The 27183-nt window shown below is 38.5% G+C and overlaps 1 protein-coding gene across 1 annotated transcript in view; it reads right to left on the bottom strand.

The window, feature by feature from the left end:
* COL11A2 (collagen type XI alpha 2 chain) overlaps positions 1-27183 on the bottom strand; it is an 88127-nt gene that overhangs the window by 37892 nt on the left and 23052 nt on the right. Inside the window, exons 13-28 of the mRNA XM_086870674.1 lie at positions 27107-27151; positions 23477-23530; positions 20239-20346; positions 18179-18232; positions 16846-16899; positions 14536-14580; positions 14385-14438; positions 11182-11226; positions 9569-9622; positions 7040-7093; positions 6094-6147; positions 5516-5623; positions 4290-4379; positions 3506-3559; positions 2539-2646; positions 1115-1222 (exon numbers count right to left, since the gene is read on the bottom strand). Of these exons, the coding sequence (XP_086726800.1) occupies positions 1115-1222; positions 2539-2646; positions 3506-3559; positions 4290-4379; positions 5516-5623; positions 6094-6147; positions 7040-7093; positions 9569-9622; positions 11182-11226; positions 14385-14438; positions 14536-14580; positions 16846-16899; positions 18179-18232; positions 20239-20346; positions 23477-23530; positions 27107-27151 (1089 nt within the window). The remainder of the gene's footprint in view (positions 1-1114; positions 1223-2538; positions 2647-3505; positions 3560-4289; positions 4380-5515; positions 5624-6093; positions 6148-7039; positions 7094-9568; positions 9623-11181; positions 11227-14384; positions 14439-14535; positions 14581-16845; positions 16900-18178; positions 18233-20238; positions 20347-23476; positions 23531-27106; positions 27152-27183) is intronic.

Below are 27183 nucleotides of genomic sequence, written 5' to 3'. Positions count from 1 at the left end.
ATTTCAGGGGGGAAATTTGGGATTTTGGGGAAAAAATTTGGGATTTTGGGGGGATTTGGGGAATTTTGGGCTGGAATTTTGGGAATTTTGGGGGGATTTGGGGAATATTGAGTGGATTTTGGGTGGATTTTGGGAATTTTGGGGTGGAATTTTGGGAGTTTTGGGGTGGAATTTGGGAATTTTGGGGTGAATTTGGGAATTTTGGGGTGGAATTTTGGGAATTTTGGGGTGGAATTTGGGGAATTTTGGGGTGGAATTTTGGGAATTTTGGGGGGATTTTGGTGGGATTTGGGGAATTTGGGGGGGATTTGGGGAATTTTGGGGTGGAATTTTGGGAATTTTGGGGTGGAATTTTGGGAATTTTGGGGTGGAATATTGGGAGTTTTGGGGTGGAATTTGGGAATTTTGGGGTGGATTTGGGGAATTTTGGGGTGGATTTTGGGAATTTTGGGGTGGAATTTTGGGAATTTCGGGGTGGAATTTTGGGAATTTTTGGGGTGGAATTTTGGGAATTTTGGGGTGGAATTTGGGGAATTTTGGGGTGGATTTTGGGAATTTTGGGGTGGAATTTTGGGAATTTTGGGGGGATTTTGGTGGGATTTGGGGAATTTTGGGGTGGATTTTGTGAATTTTGGGGTGGAATTTTGGGAATTTTGGGGTGGAATTTGGGGAATTTTGGGGTGGAATTTTGGGAATTTTGGGGTAAATTTGGGAATTTTGGGGTGGAATTTGGGAATTTGGGGCTGGAATTTTGGGAATTTCGGGGTGGAATTTGGGAATTTTGGGGTGAATTTGGGAATTTCGGGGGGGAATTTTGGGGTGGAATTTTAGGAATTTTGGGGGGATTTTGGGGGATTTGGGGAATTTTGGGGGAATTTTGGGAATTTCGGGGTGGAATTTTGTGAATTTTGGGGTGGAATTTGGGGAATTTTGGGGTGGATTTTGGGAATTTGGGGGGGATTTTGGTGGGATTTGGGGAATTTTGGGGGGATTTTGGGGGGATTTTGGGAATTTTGGGGTGGAATTTTGGGAATTTCGGGGTGGAATTTTTGGAATTTGGGGCTGGAATTTTGGGAATTTTGGGGTGAATTTGGGGAATTTTGGGGGTCCCCACCTTGTCTCCGTCGTCACCGGGAGCTCCGGGGGGTCCGGAGGGTCCCGGCAGCCCGAGGGGTCCCTGGATCCCGTCGCGCCCGGGGGGGCCCGAGCCGCCCTTTTCTCCCTAAAAAATCCCAAATTTCGGGAATTTCCCCAAATTCCCGGAGCCTCGGAACCCCAAAACCCGAATTCCCGCCGCGGAAAAGCCCAAATTCCACCCAAAAATCCTCAAGATTGACCCAAAAAAACCCCGAAATTGACCAAAAATCACAAAATCGACCCCAAAAAAGCCAAAATTGACCAAAAAAACCTCAAAATCGACCCCGAAATTCCCTAATTCCACCCCAAAAAACCCCAAAATTCCACCCAAAATCCCAAATTCCACCCAAAAACCCCCAAAATTGACCCAAAAAACCCCGAAATTGAGCAAAAATCACAAAATCGACCCAAAAAAAGCCAAAATTGACCAAAAAAACCCCGAAATCGACCCCAAAATTCCCAAATTCCACCCAAAAATCCCAAAATTTCCCCCCAAAATCCCAAATTTCACCCAAAAATCCCAAGTTCCACCCAAAAAACCCCAAAATTGACCCAAACCCCTCCAAATTCTCCCCCAAAAAAACCCAAATTCTGCCCAAAACCCCCCAAATTGACCAAAAAATCCCAAATTCCATCCAAAAAAACCCAAAATTGACCCAAAAATCCCAAAATTTCCCCCCAAAATCCCAAAATTTCCCCCCAAAATCCAAAAATTTCCCCTCCCAACCCCTCCCAGAATTCCCAGAATTCCCAAAATTCCCAGAATTCCCAAATTTCGGGACCCACCGAGACCCCAAACCCCCCCAAATCCCAAAATTTCCCCCCCAAATCCCAAAATTTCCCCTCCCAACCCCTCCAAGAATTCCTGGAATTCCCCAAAATTCCCGGAATTCCCAGAATTCCCAATTTTTGGGACTCACCATGATCCCAAACCCCCCCAATCCCAAAATTTCCTCCCCAAATCCCAAAATTTCCCCCCAAAATCCCCAAATTTCCCCTCCCAACCCCTCCAAGAATTCCCAAAATTCCCCAGAATTCCCAAAATTCCCAGAATTCCTGAATTTTGGGACCCACCGAGACCCCCAGGCCCCAAAATTGACCCCAAATCCCCAAATTTCCCCCCAAAATCCCCAAAATTTCCCCCCCAAATCCCCAAATTTCCCCTCCCAACCCCTCCAAGAATTCCCGGAATTCCCCAAAATTCCCAAAATTCCCAGAATTCCCAAATTTCAGGACCCACTGAGACCCCAAACCCCCCCAAATCCCAAAATTTCACCCCAAAATCCCAAAATTTCCCCCCAAAATCCCCAAATTTCTCCTTCCCAACCCCTCCAACAACTCCCAGATTTTCCCGCAATTCCCGCAATTCCCGGATTTCCCGCAATTCCCGGAATTCCTCACCGGGCCTCCTTTGTCTCCGGGAGTTCCGGGGGGTCCGGGGGGTCCGGGCCGGCCGGGGGGACCCACGGGACCCCCAGAACCGGGAGCGCCCCCGGCCCCGGGAGAGCCCTGGCGGGGGTGGGGGGAGGGGAAAAAGGGATGGATGGCATTATTGGCGGGAAAAAAAAAATTGGCGGGAAAAAAAAAAATTTGGCGGGAAAAAAAAAATTTGGCGGGAAAAAAAATTTGGCGGGAAAAAAAATTTGGCGGGAAAAAAAAAATTTAGCGGGAAAAAAAAAATTGGCGGGAAAATAGGGAAAACGGCGGGAATTATTGGAGGGAAGAAAGGGAATTATTGGCGGGAAAATCGGGGAAAAAAGGCGGGAAAATGGGGAAAGAATTGCTGGGAAAAGCAGGGAAAAAAGGCGGGAAAATCAGGAATTATTGGCGGGAAAATAGGGAAGAATTCCCGGGAAAATCGGGGAAAAAAGGCGGGAAAATCGGGGGAAAAAGAGTGCGGAAATGGGTAAAAAAAGGCGGGAAAATCGGGAAGGAATTGCTGGGAAAAACAGGAAAAAAAGGCGGGAAAATCAGGAATTATTGGCGGGAAAATCAGGGAAAAAAGGCGGGAGAATCAGGGAAAAAAGGCGGGAAAATTGGGAAAGAATTGCTGGGAAAATCAGGAATTATTGGCGGGAAAATCAGGAATTATTGGCGGGGAAATCAGGAAAATAAAGGGGGGAAAATCAGGGGAAAAAAGGCGGGAAAATCGGGAAAGAATTGCTGGGAAAAGCAGGAAAAAAAGGCGGGAAAATCAGGGAAATAAAGGCGGGAAAATCAGGGGAAAAAAGGCGGGAAAATCAGGGGAAAAAAGGCGGGAAAATCAGGGGAAAAAGGCGGGAAAATCAGGGGAAAAAGGCGGGAAAATTGGATTTTGGGCCGGAATTCCAGGATTTTTGGCCGGAATTCCAGGATTTTTCCAACTCACCGCCGGCCCGGGAGGTCCCGCGGGGCCCTCGGATCCTTTCAAGCCTCCCCCTCCCTGGAAAAGAAAAATTCCCGGGAATTTTTTTTTCCCGGAATTTTTTGGGAATTTTTTGGGATTTTTTGGGGGATTTTTTTGGAATTTTTTGGGATTTTTTTGGGAATTTTTTGGGATTTTTTTGGATTTTTTTGGAATTTTTTTGGGATTTTTTTGGAATTTTTTTGGATTTTTTGGGAATTTTTTTGGGATTTTTTGGGAATTTTTTTGGGATTTTTTGGGAATTTTTTTGGGATTTTTTGGGAATCTTTTGGGAATTTTTTGGGATTTTTTGGGAATTTTTTGGGGATTTTTTGGGAATTTTTTGGGATTTTTGTGGGATTTTTTTGGGAATTTTTGGGGGATTTTTGGGGAATTTTTTGGGAATTTTTTTGGGAATTTTTGGGAATTTTGGGGGGATTTTTTTGGAATTTTTGGGGAATTTTTGGGGAATTTTTTTGGGAATTTTTTGGGATTTTTGGGGGGAATTTTTGGGAATTTTTTGGGGATTTTTTGGGATTTTTTTGGAATTTTTGGGGAATTTTTGGGGAATTTTTTTGGGAATTTTTTGGGATTTTTTGGGGGAATTTTTGGGAATTTTTTGGGGATTTTTTTGGATTTTTTTGGAATTTTTGGGGAATTTTTGGGGGATTTTTTTGGGGAATTTTTGGGGAATTTTTGGGGGATTTTTTGGGCATTTTTTGGGGATTTTTTTGGGATTTTTTTGGGAATTTTTTTTGGGATAACTGACGGGAATTCCGGGAAGGCCTCGCTCTCCCGGGAATCCTCGGAATCCGGCGGGGCCGTCCTTGCCCGGGGGGCCCGAAGGACCTGGATCGCCCTAAAATCCGGGAAAAACATAAAAAAAATCGGGAATTCTGGGATTTTCCGGGAGTTTCCAGAAAATTCCCGATTTTTTCAGCAGTCGGGAATGGGAATTTTCACCCCTGGATTCCCAAATTCCCGAAATTTCCCCCCCAAATTCTCAAATTTTCCCCCAAAATTCCCCAAATTCCTGAATTTTCAGACACCCAGCTCCGAAAATTCCCAAATTTCCAACCCCAATCTCCCAAAAAATTCCCAGAATTCCCTGAAAATCCCCCCAAAATTCCCCCAAATTCCCCAAAAATCTCCTGAAATCCCTAAAGATTCCCAAAAATCCCCGGAAATTCCCAAAAATTCCCTAAAAACCCCCCAAATCCCACAAAAATCCCCCCAAATTCCCCCCAAATTCCCAGAATTCCTAAAATTCTCAGTAAATTCCCTGAAAATTCCCAACATTTTCCCCCAAAATTCCCAAAAATCCCCAAAAATTCCCCCAAAAATTCCCCAAAAATCCTCCCCAAATCCCCAAAACTCCCAAGAATCCCCAAAATTCCCAGAAAATCCCCAAAATTCCCAACATTTTTCCCAAAATTCCCCCAAAACCCCAAAAAATCCCCAAAAAATCCCACAAAATTCCCAAAATTCCCCAAAAATCCTCCCAAAACCCCCAAAAATTCACAAAAATTCCCCAAAAAATTCCCAAAATCCCCCAAAATCCTCCCAAATCCCCTGAAAATTCCCAAAAATCCCCCAAAAGTCCCCAAAAAATCCCCAAAAAATCCACAAATTCTACCAAAAATCCCCCAAAATTCCCCAAAATCCCCCAAAAATTCCCCAAAATTTCCTGAAAATTCCCAAAAATCCCCCAAAGCTCCCCAAAAATCTCCAAAACTCCCCAAATTTCCACGAAAATTCCCAAAAATTCTCCCAAATCCTCCAAAATCCCCCGAATTTCCCCGAAATTCCTTGAAAATCTCCAAAACTCCCCAAAATTCCCAAAAATCCCCCCAAAACTCCCCAAAAACTCCCAAGAATTCCCAAAAATCCCCCCAAAACTCCCCCCAAAAATCCCCAAAATTCCCAGAGTTCCCAGAAATTCCCAGAATTCCCCCAAAATTCCCAGAATTCCCCAAAATTCCCGGAATTCCCGACCTTGGCTCCGTCCTTTCCGGGGGTTCCGGGCAGTCCCTGCTCTCCGGGGGGTCCGGGGGGTCCCGGGTGGCCCCTCCCCCCCAACGGCCCCGACTCTCCCGGCGATCCCTAAAAAAAATCGGGAATTTGGGGGAAATTTGGGAATTTTTTGGGAATTTTTTTGGGATTTTTTGGGAATTTTTTTGGGATTTTTTGGGAATTTTTTTGGATTTTGGGGGGATTTTTTTGGGATTTTTTTGGGATTTTTGGGGATTTTTTGGGGATTTTTTGGGAATTTTTGGGGATTTTTTGGGAATTTTTTGGGAATTTTTGGGGAATTTTTTGGGAATTTTTGGGGAATTTTTTGGGAATTTTTGGGGGATTTTTTTGGAATTTCTTTGGGATTTTTGGGGGGATTTTTTGGGAATTTTTGGGAATTTTGGGGGGATTTTTTGGGGATTTTTGGGGGATTTTTTTGGGATTTTAGGGGGATTTTTTGGGAATTTTTTGGGGATTTTTTGGGAATTTTTTGGGAATTTTTTGGGAATTTTTGGGGGATTTTTGGGGATTTTTTGGGAATTTTTGGGGGGGGGTCTCACCTGAGCTCCGACCACGCCGGGGGGGCCGGGGGGGCCCGGCTTGCCTTGGAATCCCTGGAAATTTGGGAATTTTGGGGTAAAAATCGGGAATTTTGGGGGGAAAATCGGGAATTTTGGGGGGAAAATCGGGAATTTTGGGGGGAAAATCGGGAATTTTGGGGGAAAATCCGGGAATTTTGGGGGAAAAATTGGGAATTTTGGGGGGATTTGGGGATTTTTGGGGGGATTTTGGGAATTTTGGGGGGGTTTGGGAATTTTTTGGGGGGGAATTTTTGGGAATTTTAGGGGAAATTTGGGAATTTTGGGGATATTTTGGGATTTGGGGGAAATATGGGAATTTTGGGGGGATTTTGGGATTTTTTGGGAGGATTTGAGGGGAAATTTGGGAATTTTGGGGGGATTTTGGGTATTTTTGGGAGGATTTGAGGGGAATTTGGGAATTTTGGGGGGATTTTAGGGGGAAATGTGGGAATTTTAGGGGGAATTTGGGAATTTTGGGGGGAAATTTGGGGATTTCAGGGGGAAATTTGGGAATTTTGGGGGGAAATTTGGGGATTTCAGGGGGAATTTTGGGAAATTTGGGGGGAAATTTGGGGATTTCAGTGGGAAATTTGGGAATTTTGCGGGGATTTGGGAATTTTGGGGAGATTTGAGGGGAAATTTGGGAATTTTGGGGGGGATTTTGGGATTTTTTGGGGGGATTTTGGGGGGAAAATTGGGAATTTTGGGGGGAAATTTTGGAATTCCCAGAAGAATTTTGGGGAATTTTTGGGCTGGATTTTGGGTGAAATTTGGGATTTTGGGGGTTTTTTGGGGCTTTTTTAGGGGAATTTTGGGATTTTTTGGGATATTTTGGACTCAGGGATTTTGGGGATTTTCCAAGAAGATTTTTTGGGAATTTTTGGGCTGGATTTTGGGTGAAATTTGGGATTTTTGGGTCACTCACGGCGTCTCCTCTCTGCCCGGGGTGTCCTGGAATTCCGTCTTTTCCGGGGGGACCCTTGGAAAAACCAAATTTTCCCAAATTTCTGGGATTTTCCCCAAATTTTGGAGCTTTTCCCATTTTGGGGGGATTTTCCCTCATTTTTTTCAAGGTTTTTTCCCCAATTTTTGGTCATTTTTAACCCAATTTTTGTATTTTTTCCCATTTTTTTTAAAATTTTTTCCCATTTTTTGTATTTTTTTTCCCATTTTTTTGATTTTTTCCCCATTTTTTGAATCTTTTTCCCCATTTTTTGATCATTTTTAACCCAATTTTTGTAATTTTTCCCCAATTTTTGTATTTTTTTCCCATTTTTCAGATTTTTTTCCCCATTTTGGGGGATTTTCCCCCATTTTTTGAAGCTTTTTCCCCAATTTTTGATCATTTTTAACCCAATTTTTGAATTTTTTCCCCATTTTTTCCGATTTTTCCCCATTTTTGAGATTTTTTTCCCCATTTTGGGGATTTTTCCCCAATTTTTGGTCATTTTTAACCCAATTTTTGTATTTTTTCCCATTTTTTTTTATTTTTTCCCATTTTTGGGTTTTTATTCCCCATTTTTTGGGATTTTTTCCCATTTTGGGGATTTTTTCCCCATTTTTTGTATTTTTTTCCCATTTTTGAGATTTTTTCCCCCATTTTTTGAAGCTTTTTCCCCAATTTCTGATCATTTTTAACCCAATTTTTGTAATTTTTCCCCAATTTTTGTATTTTTTTCCCATTTTTGAGATTTTTTTCCCCATTTTGGGGATTTTTCCCCAATTTTTGATAATTTTTAATCAAATTTTTGAATTTTTTCCCCATTTTTTCCCATTTTTTTTCCATTTTTGGGATTTTTTTCCCCATTTTGGGGATTTTTCCCCAATTTTTGGTCATTTTTAACCCAATTTTTGTATTTTTTTCCCTTTTTTTTTTATTTTTTTCCCATTTTTTGAGATTTGTTTTCTCATTTTTGAGATTTTTTCCCATTTCTGGGATTTTTTCCCCCAATTTCAGGAATTTTTTTCCAATTTTGGGGGAATATTCCCTCATTTTTTTCAAGTTATTTCCTCAATTTTGGGGCATTTTCAACCCAAATTTTTGTATTTTTTCCATTTTTTTTATTTTTTCCCATTTTTGGGTATTTTTAACCCAATTTTTAGATTTTTTTCCCCAATTTTTGCCTTTTATTTCCAATTTTTGGGATTTTTTTCCCATTTTTGGGGATTTTTTTTCCCATTTTGGGGGGATTTTTCCCCTTTTTTTTCTCAATTTTTTAGTATTTTAACCCAATTTTTGTATTTTTTTCCCATTTTTTTCCCATTTTTGGGTATTTTTAACCCAATTTTTGCCTTTTATTTCAAATTTTTTGCCTTTTTTCCCCAATTTGGAATTTTTTCCCCATTTTGGGGGATTTTTCCCCATTTTTTGAAGATTTTTCCCCAATTCTTGATCATTTTTAACCCAATTTTTGTAATTTTTTCCCATTTTTTGTATTTTTTTCCAATTTTTTGGATTTTTTTCCCATTTTTTGAAGCTTTTTCCCCAATTTTTGATCATTTTTAATCAAATTTTTGAATTTTTTCTCCATTTTTTCCCATTTTTTTCCCACTTTTGAGATTTTTTTCCCCATTTTGGGGATTTTTCCCCAATTTTTGGTCATTTTTAACCCAATTTTTGTATTTTTTTCCCTTTTTTTTTTATTTTTTTCCCATTTTTTGAGATTTTTTTTCTCTTTTTTCAGATTTTTTCCCATTTCTGGGATTTTTTCCCCCAATTTCAGGATTTTTTTCCCATTTTGGGGGAATTTTCCCTCATTTTTTTCAAGTTATTTCCTCAATTTTGGGGCATTTTAACCCAAATTTTTGTAATTTTTTCCATTTTTTTGATTTTTCCCCATTTTTGGGTATTTTTAACCCAATTTTTAGATTTTTTTCCCTAATTTTTGGCTTTTATTTCCAAGTTTTGTGATTTTTTCCCATTTTTGTGGATTTTTTTCCCATTTTGGGGGGATTTCCCCCTTTTTTTGAAGATTTTTCCTCAATTTTTTAGTATTTTAACCCAATTTTTGTATTTTTTTCCCATTTTTTCACCATTTTTGGGTATTTTTAACCCAATTTTTCCCTTTTATTTCAAATTTTTTGCCTTTTTTCCCCAATTTGGAATTTTTTTCCCCATTTTGGGGGATTTTTCCCCATTTTTTAAAGTTTTTTCCCCAATTTTTGGTCATTTTTAACCCAATTTTTGTATTTTTTTTCCATATTTTTGTATTTTTTTCCCATTTTTGGGATTTTTTTCCCATTTTTGGGATTTTTTCCCCAATTTTGGATTTTTTTTTTCCCATCTTGGGAGGATTTTTCCCTTTTTTTGACGTTTTTTCCCCAATTTTTGGGTATTTTAAACACAATTTTTGTATTTTTTCCATTTTTTTTTTAATTTTTTCCCAATTTTTGGGGTTTTTTTCCCAAAATTTGGGTTTTTTGCCCCAAAATTTGGGGTTTTTTTGGTACTCACGGGGGGCCCTTTGGGGCCGGGGAATCCGTTCGGGCCTTGGGGGCCGGGGCTGCCCTGGGGGGGGAGAAATTCCCAAAAATTCCCAAAAAATTCCCAAAAAATTCCCCAAAAAAACCCCAAAAAATCCCCCCCAAAATTTCCCAAAATTCCCCCAAAATTCCCCCAAAATTCCCCAAAAATTTCCCAAAAAATTCCCAAAAAATCCCCCCAAAATTCCCCCAAAATTCCCAAAAAATTCCCAAAAAATCCCCCCAAAATTCCCCCAAAATTCCCCAAAAATTTTCCCCAAAATTCCCCCAAAATTCCAAAAAATTCCCAAAAATTTCCCAAAAAATTCCAAAAAATTCCCCAAAAATTTTCCCCAAAAATTCCCCAAAAAATCCCCCAAAAATTCCCAAAAAATTTCCCAAAATTCCAAAAAAATTTTCCCCAAAACTCCCAAAAAATTCCACCAAAAATCCCCAAAAAAATTCCCCAAAAAAATCCCAAAAAATCCCCCCAAAATTCCCAAAAAATTCCAAAAAAATTCCCCCAAAATTCCCAAAAAATTACCCCAAAAATTCCCCCAAAAAATCCCCCCAAAATCAACCCAAAATTCCCAAAAATTCCCAAAAAATTCCCAAAAAATTCCCCAAAATTCCCAAAAAATTCCCCAAAATTCCCAAAAAAATTCCCAAAAGATTCCCCAAAATTCCCCAAAAATTCCCCCCAAAATTCCCAAAAAATTCCCCAAAAATTCCCCAAAATTCCCAAAATTCGGGACTGGAACCCCCCAAAATTCCCAATTTTTATCCAGAAAATCCCAAAATTCCCCCAAAATTCAACCCAAAAAATCCCAAAATTCCCAAATTTCCACCCCAAACCCACTCAAAAGTCCCAAAAATTCCCAAAAATTCCCCAAAATTCCCAAAATTTGAGACTGGAACCCCCCCAAATTCCCAATTTTTATCCAAAAAATCCCAAAATCCCTCCCAAAAAATCCCAAAATTCCCAAATTTCCACCCCAAACCCTCCCAAAATTCCCAAAAATTCCCAAAATTCCCCCAAATTCCCCAAAATTCCCCAAAATCCCCCAAATTCGGGACTGGAACCCCCCAAAATCCCCAACTTTTATCCAGAAAATCCCAAAATTCCCCCAAAAAATCCCAAAATTTCCCCAAAATCCCTCCCAAAAAATCCCAAAATTCCCAAATTTCCACCCCAAACCCTCCCAAAAGTCCCAAAAATTCCCAAAAATTCCCCAAAATTCCCAAAATTTGAGACTGGAACCCCCCAAATTCTCAATTTTTATCCAAAAAATCCCAAAATCCCTCCCAAAAAATCCCAAAATTTCCCCAAAATTCCTCCCAAAAAATCCCAAAATTCCCAAATTTCCACCCCAAACCCTCCCAAAAGTCCCAAAAATTCCCAAAAATTCCCAAAAATTCCCAAAATTTGAGACTGGAACCCCCCAAATTCTCAATTTTTATCCAAAAAATCCCAAAATTCCCCCCAAAAAATCCCAAAATTCCCCCCAAAAAATCCCAAAATTCCCAAATTTCCACCCCAAACCCTCCCAAAATTCCCAAAATTCCCGGAATTCCCGGAATTCCCGGAATTCCCGGAAAACTCACGCTCTCCCCGGGGGGTCCGTGGGGGCCGTCGCTCCCGGATATTCCCTGGAATTAATTTTTTTTGGGAAGAAAAAGGCGGGAAAATGGAATTTTTGGCGGGAAATTCCAAAAATTCCCGGAATTATCCTGAAAATCCTCCTGGAAATTCCCAAAATCCCCAAAATTCCCCAAAAATTCCATGAAAATCCCGGGAATTCCCAAAATTCCACCTCAAATTCCCCAAAATCCCAAAAATTCACCCCAAAATTGTCCCAAATCCTCCCAAAAATTCCCAAAATCCCCCAAATCCTCCCAAAAATTCCCAAAATTCCCCAAAATCCTCCCAAAAATTCCCAAAAAATTCCCCAAATCCCTCCCAAATCTCCAGAAATTCCCAAAAATCCCAAAAATTCCCCCAAAACCCCCCAAAATTTCACAGAATTCCCAAGAATCCCGCTAAAAATTCCCAAGAATCCCCAAAAATTCCCAAAAGTTCCCCCAAATTCCCCAAAATCCCCAAAATTCCTCCCAAAATTCCCAAAAAATTCCAAAAAATCCCTGAAAATTCCCAGAAAATCCCTGAAAATTCCCCAAAATTCCCCCAAAAATTCCCAAAATTTCCCCCAAAATCCCAAAATATCCCCCCAAAAATCCCTGAAAATTCCCAGAAAATTCCTGGAATTCCCAAAAATCCCCAGAATTCCCAAAATTCCAAAAAAAATCCCCCCAAATTCGCCCGAAATCCCTGAAAATTCCACAAAATTCTCAAAAAAATTCCCCAAAATTCCCAAAAAATCCCAAAAAATCCCAAAAAATCCCAGAAAATCCCAAAAAATCCCAGAAATTTCCAGAAATCCTCAAAATTCCCAAAAATCCCCAGAATTCCCAAAGTTCCCAAAAAATCCCCCAAAATTCCCCAAAATCCCCAAAAATTCCAAAAAAAATCCCCAAAATTTCCCAAAAATCCCCAAAAATCCCCAAAAATCTCCCAAAATTCCCCAAAATTCCCCAAAATTCCCCAAAATCCCAGGAATCCCTGGAATTCCCAAAAACTCGCAAAAATCCTCCCAAAATTCCCCCCAAATTCCTGAAAATTCCCCAAAATTCCCTAAAACCTCCCCAAAAAATCCCAAAAAATTCCCCCAAAAAATCCCAAAAATTCAAAAAAATTCCCAAAAAATCCCAAAAAACCCCGGAATTCCCAAAATTCCCAAAAAAATCCCCCAAAATCCCAAAACAATTCCCCCAAAATCCCCAAAAAAATCCCCCAAATCCCAAAAAAAATCCCCAAAAATCCCCAAAAAAATCCCCAAAAAATCCCCAAAAAATCCCCCAAAAATCCCAAAAATTCCCAAAAATTCCCAAAAAATCCCAAAAATTCCCAAAAAATCCCCAGAATTCCCAAAAATCCCCAGAATTCACAAAAAACTCGCAAAAAATCCTCCCAAAATTCCCCCAAAATACCTGAAAATTCCCAAAAATTCCCTAAAATCTCCCAAAAAATCCCAAAAAATTCCCCCAAAATCCCAAAAATTCCCCCAAAAAATCCCAAAAAATCCAAAAAAAACCCAAAAAAATTCCCAAAAAATCCCAAAAATCCCCCAAAATCCCAAAACAATTCCCCCCAAATTCCCAAAAAATCCCAAAAAATCCCAAAAAAACCCCCAAAAAATCTCCTAAAAAATCCCAAAAAATTCCCAAAAAATCCCAAAAATTCCCAAAAAATCCCCAAAAATCCCCAAAAATTCCCAAAAATCCCCAGAATTCCCAAAAAACTCGCAAAAAATCCTCCCAGAATTCCCCCAAAATCCCTGAAAATTTACAAAAATTCCCTAAAATCTCCCCAAAAAATCCCAAAAAATCCAAAAAAAATCCCAAAAACCCCAAAAAATTCCCAAAAAATCGCCAAAATTCCCCGAAATCCCTGGAATTCCCAAATGTCATCAGAATTCCCAAAATTCCCCCAAAAATCCCCCAAAATCCCAAAACAATTCCCCCAAAATCCCCAAAAAAATCCCCCAAATCCCAAAAAAATCCCCAAAAAATCCCCAGAATTCCCAAAAAATCCCTGGAATTCCAAAAAACTCGCAAAAAATCCTCTCAAAATTCCCCCAAAATTCCTGAAAATTCCCAAAAATTCCCTAAAATTTCCCCCAAAAAATCAAAAAAAAATCCCAAAAAATTCCCAAAAATTCCCGGAATTCCCAAAAAATCCCCAAAAAACCCCAAAAATTCCCAAAAAATCCAAAAAATTCCCCAAAATCCCTGGAATTCCCAAACATCATCAGAATTCCCAAAAATCCCCAAAAAAATCCCCAAAAATCCCCCCAAAAAATCCCCAAAAAATCCCCAAAAAATCCCCAAAAAATCCCCAAAAATTCCCAAAAAATCCCCAGAATTCCCAAAAAATCCCCAAAATTCCCAAAAAATCCCCAGAATTCCCAAAAAATCCCCAGAATTCCCAAAAATCCCCAGAATTCCCAAAAACTTGCAAAAAATCCTCCCAAAATTCCCCTCAAATCCCTGAAAATTCCCAAAAATTCCCTAAAATCTCCCCCAAAAAATCCAAAAAAAATAAAAAAAAATCCCAAAAATTCCAAAAAATTCCCAAAAAATCACCAAAATTCCCCGAAATCCCTGGAATTCCCAAATGTCATCAGAATTCCCAAAATTCCCAAAAAAATCCCCTAAAATCCCAAAATAATTCCCAAAAATCCCCCAAAAAATCCCCCAAAAATCCCCCAAAAAATCCCTAAAAAATCCCCAAAATTCCCAAACAATCCCAAAAAAATTCCCAAAAATTCCCAAAAAATTCCCAGAATTCCCAAAAAATCCCCAGAATTCCAAAAAACACGCAAAAAATCCTCCCAAAATTCCCCCAAAATACCTGAAAATTCCCAAAAATTCCCTAAAATCTCCCAAAAAATCCCAAAAAATTCCCCCAAAATCCCAAAAATTCCCCCAAAAAATCCCAAAAAATCCAAAAAAAACCCAAAAAAATTCCCAAAAAATCCCAAAAATCCCCCAAAATCCCAAAACAATTCCCCCCAAATCCCCAAAAAAATCCCCAAAAATCCCAAAAAAGTCCCCAAAAAAATCCCCAAAAAATCCCCAAAAAATTCCCAAAAAATTCCCAAAAAATCCCAAAAATTCCCAAAAAATCCCCAGAATTCCCAAAAATTCCCAGAATTCCCCCAAACCCCCAGAATTCCCGGAATTCCCACCTTGGCTCCGACTTTTCCGGTGGCTCCTCGCGGTCCCCGCTGCCCCCTGGGACCCTGCAAGGGGGGAGGGGGGAGGGGCTCAGGCCCAGAATTCCCAAATTTCCCAAATTTTGGGAATTTTTGGGGAATTTTTGGGGATTCCGGAACTCACGGAGGGGCCGCGCTCCCCCCTGGGCCCCGATTTTCCGGAAAAACCCTGGAAAAAAATGGGAAAAGTTGGGAAATTTGGGAATTTTGGGGATTTTTGGGATTTTTTGGGGATTTTTGGGGAATTTTTGGGGATTTTTTGGGAATTTTTGGGGGATTTTTGGGATTTTTGGGATTTTTTGGGATTTTTGGGATTTTTGGGGACTTTTGGGGATTTTTGGGGATTTTTTTGGGATTTTTTGGGATTTTTGGGGGATTTTTGGGGGAATTTTTGGGGATTTTTGGGGATTTTTTGGGGAATTTTGGGGATTTTTGGGGATTTTTTGGGGAATTTTTTGGGATTTTTTTTGGATTTTTTGGGATTTTTTGGGATTTTTTGGGGGAATTTTTTGGGATTTTTTGGAAATTTTGGGGGAATTTTGGGGGATTTTGGGGAATTTTGGAGGGGGGGTCCCAAAATTTGGGAATTTGGGGGGATTTGGGGGAATTTTGGGGGATTTTGGGGGATTTTTGGGAATTTGGGGGGATTTTTTGGGAAATTTTTTTGAATTTTTGGGGATTTTGGGAATTTTGGAGGGGGAGGGGTTCCAAAATTTGGGAATTTTGGGGAATTTTGGGGGAATTTGGGGGGATTTTTTGGGATTTTTTGGGGAGAATTTGGGCGATTTGGGGATTTTTTTGGGAATTTTTTGGGATTTTGGGGAGATTTTTGGGATTTTTTTTTTTTATTTTGGGAACTTTGGGAATTTTGGGGGAATTCTGGGGGATTTGGAGGGGGAGGGGTCCCAAAATTTGGGAATTTGGGGGGATTTTTGGGGATTTTTTTGGATTTTTTGGGGGGTTTTGGGAATTTTGGGAATTTTGGAGGATTTTTGGGATTTTTTGGGATTTTTTGGGGAATTTTTTTGGAATTTTCAGGGATTTTGGGAATTTTGGAGGGGGAGGGGTTCCAAAATTGGGGAATTTTGGGGAATTTTGGGATATTTGGGGGGATTTTTGGGGATATTTTGGGAATTTTGGGGGTTTTTGAAAGGGGGAGAGTTCGGAAAATTTGGGGATTTTTGGGAAATTTGGGAATTTTGGGGGATTTTGGGAAATTTTTGGGCATTTTTTTGGGGAATTTTGGGGATTTTGGGGAATTTTGGGGGGATTTATTGGGGGAATTTAGAAGGAATTTTGGGATATTTTTGGGGGGAATTTTTTGGGATTTTTTTTTAATATTTTGGGGATTTTTGGGGGGAATTTTGGGGAATTTTTTTGGGAATTTTGGGGAATTTTTTTGGGAATTTTTTGGGAATTTTTGTGAATTTTTTGGGAATTTTTGGGGGGAATTTTGGGGAATTTTTGGGGGGAATTTTGGGGAATTTTTTGGGAATTTTGGGGGGAAATTTTTGGGATATTTTGGGGGGATTTTTGGGGATTTTTTTTTTTGGAATATTGGGGAATTTTGGGGGGAATTGTGGGGAATTTTTTTTGAATTTTGGGAATTTTTTGCGGGGAATTTTGGGGAATTTTTGGGATATTTTGGGGGGATTTTTGGGGTTTTTTTTTTAATATTTTAAGAATTTTGGGGGGGAATTTTTGGGAATTTTTTTTTAATTTTGGGAATTTTTTGGGGGGAATTTTGGGGAATTTTTGGGGGGAATTTTGGGGAATTTTTTGGGGGGAATTTTGGGGAATTTTGGGGAATTTTTTGGGATTTTTGGGGAATTTTTTTGGCATTTTGGGGTGAATTTTTGGGATATTTTGGGGGGATTTTGGGGGATTTTTTTTGGAATTTTTTTGGGAATTTTTTGGGGGGAATTTTTTGGGAATTTTTTGAGAATTTTTGGGAAATTTTTGGGGGGAATTTTGGGGAATTTTTGGGGGGAATTTTGGGGATTTTTTGGGATATTTTGGGGGGATTTTTGGGGATTTTTTTTTTAATATTTTGGGAATTTTGGGGGGGAATTTTTGGGAATTTTTTTTGAATTTTGGGAATTTTTTGGGGGGAATTTTGGGGAATTTTGGGGGGGAATTTTGGGGATTTTTGGGGAATTTTTTGGGCATTTTGGGGAATTTTTTGGGCATTTTGGGGAATTTTTTTGGCATTTTGGGGAATTTTTTGGGCATTTTGGGGTGAATTTTGGGGAATTTTGGGGGAATTTTTGGGATATTTTGGGGGGGATTTTTGGGGATTTTTTTTGAATATTTTGGAATTTTTGGGGGGAATTTTGGGGAATTTTTTGGGAATTTTTTTGGGATATTTTGGGGAATTTTTTGGGAATTTTGGGGAATTTTTTGGGATATTTTGGGGGGTGGGGGAGGGGCTCACCCTCGCTCCTTTCTCGCCGCTGCTGCCGGGAAATCCCGGGAATCCCTGAGAGCCCTGCGGGAAAAACGGGAATTTGGGGAGGAAATTCGGGAATTTTGGGGGAATTTGGGGATGGAAATTTGGGAATTTTGGGGGAATTTGGGATTTTTAGGGGGAAATTTGGGAATTTGGGCGGGATTTGGGGAGGAAATTCGGGAATTTGGGGGGAATTTGGGGATGGAAATTTGGGAATTTTGGGGGAATTTGGGATTTTTAGGGGGAAATTTGGGAATTTGGGCGGGATTTGGGGAGGAAATTCGGGAATTTGGGGGGAATTTGGGGATGGAAATTTGGGAATTTTGGGGGAATTTGGGGAGGGAAATTTGGGAATTTTGGGTGAATTTGGGATTTTTAGGGGGAAATTTGGGAATTTTGGGAGGGAAATTTTGGGAATTTTGGGGGAATTTGGGATTTTTAGGGGGAAATTTGGGAATTTGGGGGGAAAATTTGGGGATTTGGGGGAAAATTCGGGAATTTTGGAGGGAAATTTTTTAATTTTAATGGATTTTAATGGGAATTTTTGGGGATTTTGTGGGAATTTTGGGTGGGAAATTGGGAATTTTGGGGGAAAAAATGGGGATTGGGGGGAAAAAATGGGAATTTGGGGAGGGAAAATGGGAATTTTGGGGGAAAAATGGGATTTTGGGGAGGAATTGTGGGGAAAAGGTGAAAATCGGGAAAAAACGGGGAAAAAATGGGAATTTGGGGAAGGAAAATGGGAATTTTGGGGAAAAAATTGGGAATTTTGGGGGGGAAATGGGAAAAATTGGGAATTTTGGGAGGAATTTGGGAATTTTGGGTGAATTTTGGAGGATTTGGGGGGAAATTTTGGGATTTGGGAGGGAAATTTGGGATTTGAGGGGAAAATTTGGTAATTTAGGGGGAAAATTTGGGATTTGGGAGGGAAAATTTGGGATTTTGGGGGGGAAATTTGGAATTTTGGGGTGAAATTTGTGGATTTGGGGGAAAAATTTGGAATTATGGGGAGAAATTTTGGGATTTTGGGGGAATTTTGGGGCAAAATTTGGGAATTTTGGGGGGAAAATTCCGGATTTGGGGGAATTTGGGGAGAAAATTTGGGATTTTGGGGTGAAAATTCGGGATTTGGGGGAATTCAGGGGAGAAAATTTGGGATTTTGGGGTGAAAATTTGGGATTTTTGGGGTTTTTTTTTTTAATTTTGATGGATTTTAATGGGAATTTTGGGGGATTTTGTGGGAATTTTGTGGGAATCGGGGTCAGATTTGGGGGAAATTCTGGGAATTTGGGGAATTTTGGGAATGTTTGGGTCTCACCTTGGGGCCCTGGCGCCCGGGGTATCCCGGCAATCCCGGAACTCCCAATTTTCCCTGTGGGAAAAATCCCAATGGAATTTTTTGGGAATTTTTTCCCAAATTTCCCCCCATTCCCGCCAAAAAATTCCCATTTTTTCCACTTTTCCCCCCCAAAAAAACCCCCAATTTCCCCCCAAAATTCCCAATTTTCCAACCTAAAATTCCCATTTTTCACCGCAAAATTCCCATTTTTTCCCATTTTTCCCCCAAATTTCACCTTTTCCACCCCAAAAATCCCTCCCCAAAATCCCATTTTCCCCCCAAAATCCCCATTTTCCCCCCCAAAATCCCCATTTTCCCCCCCAAAATTCCCATTTTTTCCCCCAAAATTCCCATTTCTCCCCCAAATTCCCATTTTCCCCACAAAATTCCTAATTTTTCCCTCCCAAACCCCCCAAAATTCCCAATTTTTCCCATTTTTCCCCAAAAATTCCCATTTTCCCCCCAAAATCCCCATTTTTCCCCCCAAAATCCCCATTTTTCCCTCCCAAACCCCCCAAATTTCCCAATATTTCCTGTTTTCCCTACCAAAATTCCCATTTTCCTCCCAAAATTCCCATTTTTTCCCCCAAAATTCCCATTTTTCCCTCCCAAACCCTCCCAAAATTCCCAATTTTTCCCATTTTTCCCCCAAAATTCCCATTTTTTTCCCCCAAAATTCCCATTTTCCTCCCAAAATTCCCATTTTTTTCTCCAAAACCCCCAGAAATCCCCATTTTTCCCCAAAATCCCCATTTCCCCCCCCAAAATCCCCATTTTCCCCCCCAAAATCCCCATTTCCCCCCAAAATTCCCATTTTTCCCCCAAAATCCCCATTTTCCCCCAAAATTCCCATTTTCCCCCCAAAATCCCCATTTTTCCCTCCCAAACCCCCCAAATTCCCAATTTTTCCCATTTTCCCCCAAAATCCCCATTTTCCCCCCCAAAATCCCCATTTTTATCCCCAAAATTCCCATTTTCCCCCCAAAATTCCCAATTTTCCCTCCCAAACCCCCCCAAAATTCCCAATTTTTCCCATTTTCCCCCCAAAATTCCCATTTTTTTCCCAAAATCCCCATTTTTTCCCAAAATCCCCATTTTCCCCCCAAAATTCCCTTTTTCCCCCCCAAAATCCCCATTTTTTCCCCCCAAAATCCCCATTTTTATCCCCAAAATCCCCATTTTTTCCCAAAATCCCCATTTTTCCCAAAAATCCCCATTTTTCCCCCCAAAATCCCCATTTTTTACCCCCAAAATCCCCATTTTTCCCCCCAAATTCCCACTTTTCCCCCCAAAATTCCCATTTTTCCCTTCCAAACCCCCCCATAATTCCCAATTTTTCCCATTTTTTCCCCAAATTCCCCATTTTTCCCCCCAAAATCCCCATTTTTTCCCCAAAATCCCCATTTTTTCCCAAAAATCCCCATTTTTATCTCCAAAATTCCCGTTTTCCCCCCAAAATTCCCAATTTTCCCTCCCAAACCCCCCCAAAATTCCCAATTTTTCCCATTTTCCCCCCCAAATTCCCATTTTTTTCCCAAAATCCCCATTTTTCCCCCAAAATCCCCATTTTCCCCCCAAAATCCCCATTTTTCCCCCAAATTTCCCATTTTTCCCCCCAAAATCCCCATTTTCCCCCAAAATCCCAATTTTTTCCCCAAAATTCCCATTTTTCCACCCAAAATCCCCATTTTCCCCCAAAATCCCAATTTTTTCCCCAAAATTCCCATTTTTTCCCCCAAAATCCCCATTTTTTCCCAAAATCCCCATTTTTCCCAAAAATCCCCATTTTTCCCCCCAAAATCCCCATTTTTTACCCCCAAAATCCCCATTTTCCCCCCAAAATCCCCATTTTTTCCCCCAAAATCCCCATTTTTTCCCCCAAAATCCCCATTTTTCCCCCCAAAATCCCCATTTTCCCCCCAAAATCCCCATTTTCCCCCCAAAATCCCCATTTTTTCCCCAAATTCCCCATTTTTCCCCCAAAATCCCCATTTTTTCCCCCAAAATCCCCATTTTTCCCCCAAATTCCCCATTTTCACCTTTTCTCCCCCAATTCCGGCCTCCCCGGGCTCTCCGGGGGGTCCCGAGCGCCCCTTGGGGCCCTCGGAGCCGTCGGAGCCGCGGGAGCCGGGAGCGCCCGGATCGCCCTGGAATTTGGGGAGAAAAACGGGGATTTTGGGAAAAAACGGGAAATTTGGGGAGAGAAACGGGAATTTGGGGAGAGAAACGGGGATTTTGGGAAAAAACGGGAAATTTGGGGCGAGAAACGGCAATTTGGGGAGAAAAAGAACTGGAATTTAGGGAGAAAAACGGGAATTTTGGGAAAAAGAACCGGAATTTGGGGAGAAAAACGGGAATTTTGGGAAAAAAAGGGGAAATTTGGGGAAATAAACGGGAATTTGGGGGGGAAAAATGGGAATTTTGGGGAAAAAACGGTAATTTTGGAGAAGAAATGGGAATTTGGGGAGAGAAACGGGGATTTGGGGGGAAAAACGGGAATTTTGGGGGTAAAACAGGGAAATTTGGGGAGAAAGACGGGAATTTTGGGAAAAGAAACGGGAATTTGGGGAAAATAAACGGGAATTTGGGGGAAAAAGAACCCGAATTTGGGGAGAGAAACGGGAATTTGGGGAAAAACGGGAATTTGGGGAAAAAGAACCGGAATTTGGGGAGAGAAATGGGAATTTCGGGAAAAAGAACCGGAATTTGGGGAAAATAAACGGGAACTTGGGGAGAAAAACGGGAGTTTTGGGAAAAAACGGGAATTTGGGGAGAAAAAGGGGAATTTCGGGGAAAATAAACGGGAATTTGGCGGGGGAAATTGGGAATTTTGGGAAAAAGAACCGGAATTTGGGGAGAGAAACGGGAATTTGGGGAAAAATGGGAATTTGGGGAAAAATAACCGGAATTTGGGGAGAAAAAGGGGAAATTTGGGGAGAAAAACGGGAATTTGGGGAGAAAACGGGAATCTGGGGAGAAAAATGGGAATTTTGGGAAAAAACGGGAATTTTGGGGAAAAAAGGGGAAATTTGGGAAGAGAAACGGGAATTTGGGGAGAAAGAACTGGAATTTGGGGAGAGAAACGGCAATTTCGGGAAAAAATGGGAATTTTGGGGGAAAAAATGGGAATTTGGGGAGAAAAACGGGAATTTGGGGAAAATAAATGGGAATTTGGGGGGGAAAAAACGGGAATTTTGGGGGAAAAAATGGGAATTTGGGGAAAATAAATGGGAATTTGGGGAGAAAGAACCGGAATTTGGGGAGAGAAACGGGAATTTTGGGAAAAAACGGGAATTTTGGGGGAAAAAAGGGGAATTTGGGGAAAATAAATGGGAATTTGGGGAGAAAGAACCCGAATTTAGGGAGAAAAACGGGAATTTTGGGAAAAAGAACCGAAATTTGGGGGGTAAAACGGGAATTTGGGGAGAAAAACGGGAATTTGGGGAGAAAAATGGGAATTTGGGGAGAAAAAAGGGGAAATTTGGGAAGAGAAACGGGAATTTGGGGAGAAAGAACCGGAATTTGGGGAGAGAAACGGCAATTTCGGGAAAAAATGGGAATTTTGGGGGAAAAAATGGGAATTTGGGGAGAAAAACAGGAATTTGGGTAAAAAGAACCGGAATTTGGGGAGAAAAACGGGAATTTTGGGAAAAAGAACCGGAATTTGGGGAGAAAAACGGGAATTTTGGGAAAAAAAGGGGAAATTTGGGGAAAATAAATGGGAATTTGGGGGGGAAAAATGGGAATTTTGGGGAAAAAACGGTAATTTTGGAGAAGAAATGGGAATTTGGGGAGAGAAACGGGAATTTGGGGGGAAAAACGGGAATTTTGGGGGTAAAACAGGGAAATTTGGGGAGAAAGACGGGAATTTTGGGAAAAGAAACGGGAATTTGGGGAAAATAAACGGGAATTTGGGGGAAAAAGAACCCGAATTTGGGGAGAGAAACGGGAATTTGGGGAAAAACGGGAATTTGGGAAGAAAGAACCCGAATTTGGGGAGAGAAATGGGAATTTCGGGAAAAAGAACCGGAGTTTGGGGAGAAAAACGGGAATTTGGGGAAAAAGAACCGGAATTTGGGGAGAAAAATGGGAATTTCGGGAAAAAACGGGAATTTGGGGAGAGAAACGGGAATTTTGGGAAAAAAAGGGGAATTTTGGGGAAGAAATGGGAATTTTGGGGAAAATAAACGGGAATTTGGGGAGAGAAACGGGAATTTTGGGAAAAAGGGGAAATTTGGGGAAAATAAACCGGAATTTGGGGAAAATAAATGGGAATTTGGGGAGAAAGAACCCGAATTTGGGGAGAAAAACGGGAATTTCGGGAAAAAACGGGAATTTGGGGGGAAAAAACGGGAATTTGGGGAGAGAAATGGGAATTTGGGGAGAGAAACGGGAATTTTGGGGGAAAAAATGGGAATTTGGGGGAAAATAAATGGGAATTTGGGGAGAAAGAACCGGAATTTGGGGAGAGAAACGGGAATTTTGGGAAAAAACGAGAATTTTGGGGGAAATAAACGGGAATTTGGGGAAAAAGAACGGGAATTTGGGGAGAAAACCGGGAATTTGGGGAGAAAAACGGGAAATTTGGGAGAGAAACGGGAATTTGGGGAAAAAGAACCGGAATTTGGGGAGAAAAACGGGAAATTTGGGGAAAAAGAACCGGAATTTGCGGAGAGAAACGGGAATTTGGGGAGAGAAACGGGAATTTGGGGGGAAAAAAGGGAATTTGGGGAGAAAAACGGGAATTTGGGGAAAAAACGGGAATTTGGGGGGAAAATCGGGAATTTGGGGAAAAAGCGGGAATTTTGGGGAAAATAAACGGGAATTTGGGGAGGGGAAATGGGGAAAAACCAGGAATTTTGGGAAAAATGGGAGAGGAAGAATAGGAATTTGGGGAAAATAAATGGGAATTTGGGGAAAAATGGGAATTTGATGGAAAAGGGGAATTTTGGGGGGGGAAAATGGGAATTTTGGGAAAAACAGGAGTAGAAAATCAGGAATTTTGCGAGGGGAAATGGGAATTTGGTGAGGGAAAATGGGAATTTTGGGAAAAATGGGAATTCTGGGAAAATAAATGGGAATTTTGGGAGAGAAATGGGAATTTGGGGAGGGAAAATGGGAATTTCGGGAGGGAAAAGGGGGAAAAAATGGGATTTTTGGGAGGGGAATTTGGGGAATTTGGGGGAAATTTGGGATTTGGGGATCCCGGAATTCCCGGAATTCCCGGAATTCCCAGAATTCCCAGAATTCCCGGAATTCCCAGAATTCCCAGCTCACCCGATCGCCTTTGACTCCAACATCGCCCTTGAATCCCGGAGCTCCTTCCTCGCCCTGCCCGGGAATTTTTTGGGAATTTTTGGGAATTTTTAAAGGCATTTTTTAGGGAATTTTTGGGAATTTTGTGGGAATTTTTAAAGGAATTTTTTAGGGAATTTTTTGGGGATTTTTTGGGATTTTTTAAAGGAATTTTTGGGAATTTTTTGGGGATTTTTTTGGATTTTTTAAAGGAATTTTTTAGGGAATTTTTTGGAATTTTTTTGGGGTTTTTTTATTTTTTTTTATTTATTTTGGAATTTTGGGGGGATTTTTTGGGAATTTTTAAAGGAATTTTTTGTGATTTTTGGGGGATTTTCGGGGAATTTTTAAAGGAAATTTTTAGGGAATTTTTTTGGGATTTTTTGGGATTTTTTAAATGAATTTTTGGGAATTTTGGGGGGATTTTTTGGGAATTTTTAAAGGATTTTTTTCGGGAATTTTTGGGAATTTTTAAAGTAATTTTTTAAGGAATTTTTTGGGAATTTGGGGGGATTTTTAAAAGATTTTTAAAGGAATTTTTTAGGGAATTTTTGGGGATTTTTTTGGTATTTTTAAAATATTTTTAAAGAATTTTTTAAGGAATTTTTGGGGATTTTTTTTGATTTTTAAAAGATTTTTAAAGGAATTTTTTAGGGATTTTTTTGGGATTATTTTTTGATTTTTAAAATATTTTTAAAGTAATTTTTTAAGGAAATTTTGGGGATTTCTTTTGATTTTTAAAATATTTTTAAAGGAATTTTTTAGGGAATTTTTTGGGATTTTTTTTTGATTTTTAAAAGATTTTTCAAGGAATTTTTTGGGAATTTTTTGGGAATTTTGGTGGATTTTTAAAATATTTTAAAAGAATTTTTTAGGGAATTTTTGGGGATTTTTTTTGATTTTTAAAATATTTTTAAAGGAATTTTTTAAGGAATTTTTGGGGATTTTTTTTGATTTTTAAAAGATTTTTAAAGGAATTTTTTAGGGAATTTTTGGGGATTATTTTTTGATTTTTAAAATATTTTTAAAGTAATTTTTTAAGGAAATTTTGGGGATTTTTTTTGATTTTTAAAATATTTTTAAAGGAATTTTTAAAGTAATTTTTTGGGATTTCTTTTTGATTTTTAAAAAATTTTTAAAGGAATTTTTTAGGGATTTTTTTGGGAATTTTGGGGGATTTAAAAAAGATTTCTCAAGGAATTTTTTAGGGAATTTTTGGGATTTTTTGGGGGATTTATTTTGGAATTTTTTTGGGATTTATTTTGGAATTTTTGGGGGATTTTTTTTTGAGTTTTTAAAGGAATTTTTTGTGATTTTGGGGGGATTTTCGGGGAATTTTTAAAGGAAATTTTTAGGGAATTTTTTTGGGATTTTTTGGGATTTTTTAAATGAATTTTTGGGAATTTTGGGGGGATTTTTTGGGAATTTTTCAAGGATTTTTTTCGGGAATTTTTGGGAATTTTTAAAGGAATTTTTTAGGGGAATTTTTTGGGATTTAAAAAAGATTTATAAAGGAATTTTTTGGGATTTTTTTTTTATTTTAAAAATATTTTTAAAGTAATTTTTTAAGGAATTTTTGGGGATTTTTTGGGGATTTTTAAAATATTTTTAAAGGAATTTTTTAAGGAATTTTTGGGGATTTTTTTTTGATTTTTAAAAGATTTTTAAAGGAATTTTTTAGGGAATTTTTTTGGAATTTTGGGGGATTTAAAAAATATTTTTAAAGGAATTTTTTAAGGAATTTTTGGGGTTTTTTTTTTGATTTTTAAAATATTTTTAAAGGAATTTTTTAGGGAATTTTTTGGGATTTTTTTTTGATTTTTAAAAGATTTTTCAAGGAATTTTTTGGGAATTTTTTGGGAATTTTGGTGGATTTTTAAAATATTTTTAAAGGAATTTTTAAAGGAATTTTTGGGGGGTTTTTTTTGATTTTTAAAAGATTTTTAAAGGAATTTTTTAGGGAATTTTTTGGGATTTTTTTTTGATTTTTAAAATATTTTTAAAGAATTTTTTAGGGAATTTTTGGGGATTTTTTTTTTATTTTTAAAATATTTTTAAAGGAATTTTTTAGGGAATTTTTTGGGAATTTTGGGGGATTTTTAAAATATTTTTAAAGTAATTTTTTAAGGAATTTTTGGGGATTATTTTTTGATTTTTAAAAGATTTTTAAAGGAATTTTTTAGGGAATTTTTTTGGAATTTTTGGGGATTTAAAAAAGATTTTTAAAGAAATTTTTTAGGAAATTTTTTGGGATTTTTTTTTTATTTTTAAAATATTTTTAAAGTAATTTTTTAAGGAATTTTTGGGGATTTTTTGGGGATTTTTAAAATATTTTTAAAGGAATTTTTTAAGGAATTTTTTGGGATTTTTTTTGATTTTTAAAAGATTTTTCAAGGAATTTTTTAGGGAATTTTTTGGGAATTTTGGGGGATTTAAAAAAGATTTTTAAAGGAATTTTTTAAGGAATTTTTGGGGGTTTTTTTTTTGATTTTTAAAATATTTTTAAAGGAATTTTTTAGGGAATTTTTTGGGAATTTTGGGGGATTTTTAAAAGATTTTTAAAGGAATTTTTTAGGGAATTTTTGGGGATTTTTTTGGTATTTTTAAAATATTTTTAAAGAATTTTTTAAGGAATTTTTGGGGATTTTTTTTGATTTTTAAAAGATTTTTAAAGGAATTTTTTAGGGAATTTTTGGGGATTATTTTTTGATTTTTAAAATATTTTTAAAGTAATTTTTTAAGGAAATTTTTGGGATTTTTTTTGATTTTTAAAATATTTTTAAAGGAATTTTTAAAGGAATTTTTTGGGATTTCTTTTTGATTTTTAAAAAATTTTTAAAGGAATTTTTTAGGGATTTTTTTTGGAATTTTGGGGGATTTAAAAAAGATTTCTCAAGGAATTTTTTAGGGAATTTTTGGGATTTTTTGGGGGATTTATTTTGGAATTTTTTTGGGATTTATTTTGGAATTTTTGGGGGATTTTTTTTTGAGTTTTTAAAGGAATTTTTGGGAATTTTTGGGGGAATTTTCTGGGAATTTTTAAAGGAATTTTGGGGAATTTTGGGGGAATTTTCTGGGAATTTTTAAAGGAATTTTTGGGAAATTTTGGGGGTGAATTTTTTGGGAATTTTTAAAGGAATTTTTGGGAATTTTGGGGGAATTTTCTGGGAATTTTTAAAGGAATTTTTGGGAATTTTGGGGGATTTTTTTTGATTTTTAAAGGAATTTTTGGGAATTTTGGGGTATTTTTTTTGATTTTTCGATCAATTTTTTTAGGGAATTTTTTTGGAATTCTTTTGGGATTTTTTGAGAAATTTAGGAGGAATTTTTTTAATTTTTTTGGAATTTCTTGGGAATTTTTGGGGATTTTGGGGATTTTTTGGGGGATTTACTTCGGGAATTTTTTCGGATTAATCCTGGAATTTTTTTGGAATTTCTTGGGATTTTTTTAAGGAATTTTTTGGGGGAATTTTGGGGGAATTTTTTTGGATTTTTTTTTTTAATTTCGTGGGAATTTTTGGGGATTTTTTTGGGATTTTTTGGGGATTTTTTGGGGGGATTTTTGGGGATTTTGGGAATTTTTTGGGAATTTGGGGTGGGGGAGGGGCTCACCTGCTCCCCCTTGTGACCCTTCAGCCCCCGGATGCCGTCGATTCCCTGGAAAAATGGGGAAAAAACGGGAAAAATTG

Source organism: Cyanistes caeruleus, chromosome 33 (assembly GCF_971803275.1).
Source record: "Cyanistes caeruleus chromosome 33, bCyaCae1.hap1.1, whole genome shotgun sequence".
Lineage (NCBI taxonomy): Eukaryota > Metazoa > Chordata > Aves > Passeriformes > Paridae > Cyanistes > Cyanistes caeruleus.
This window is presented reverse-complemented; position numbering and strand designations above follow the sequence as displayed.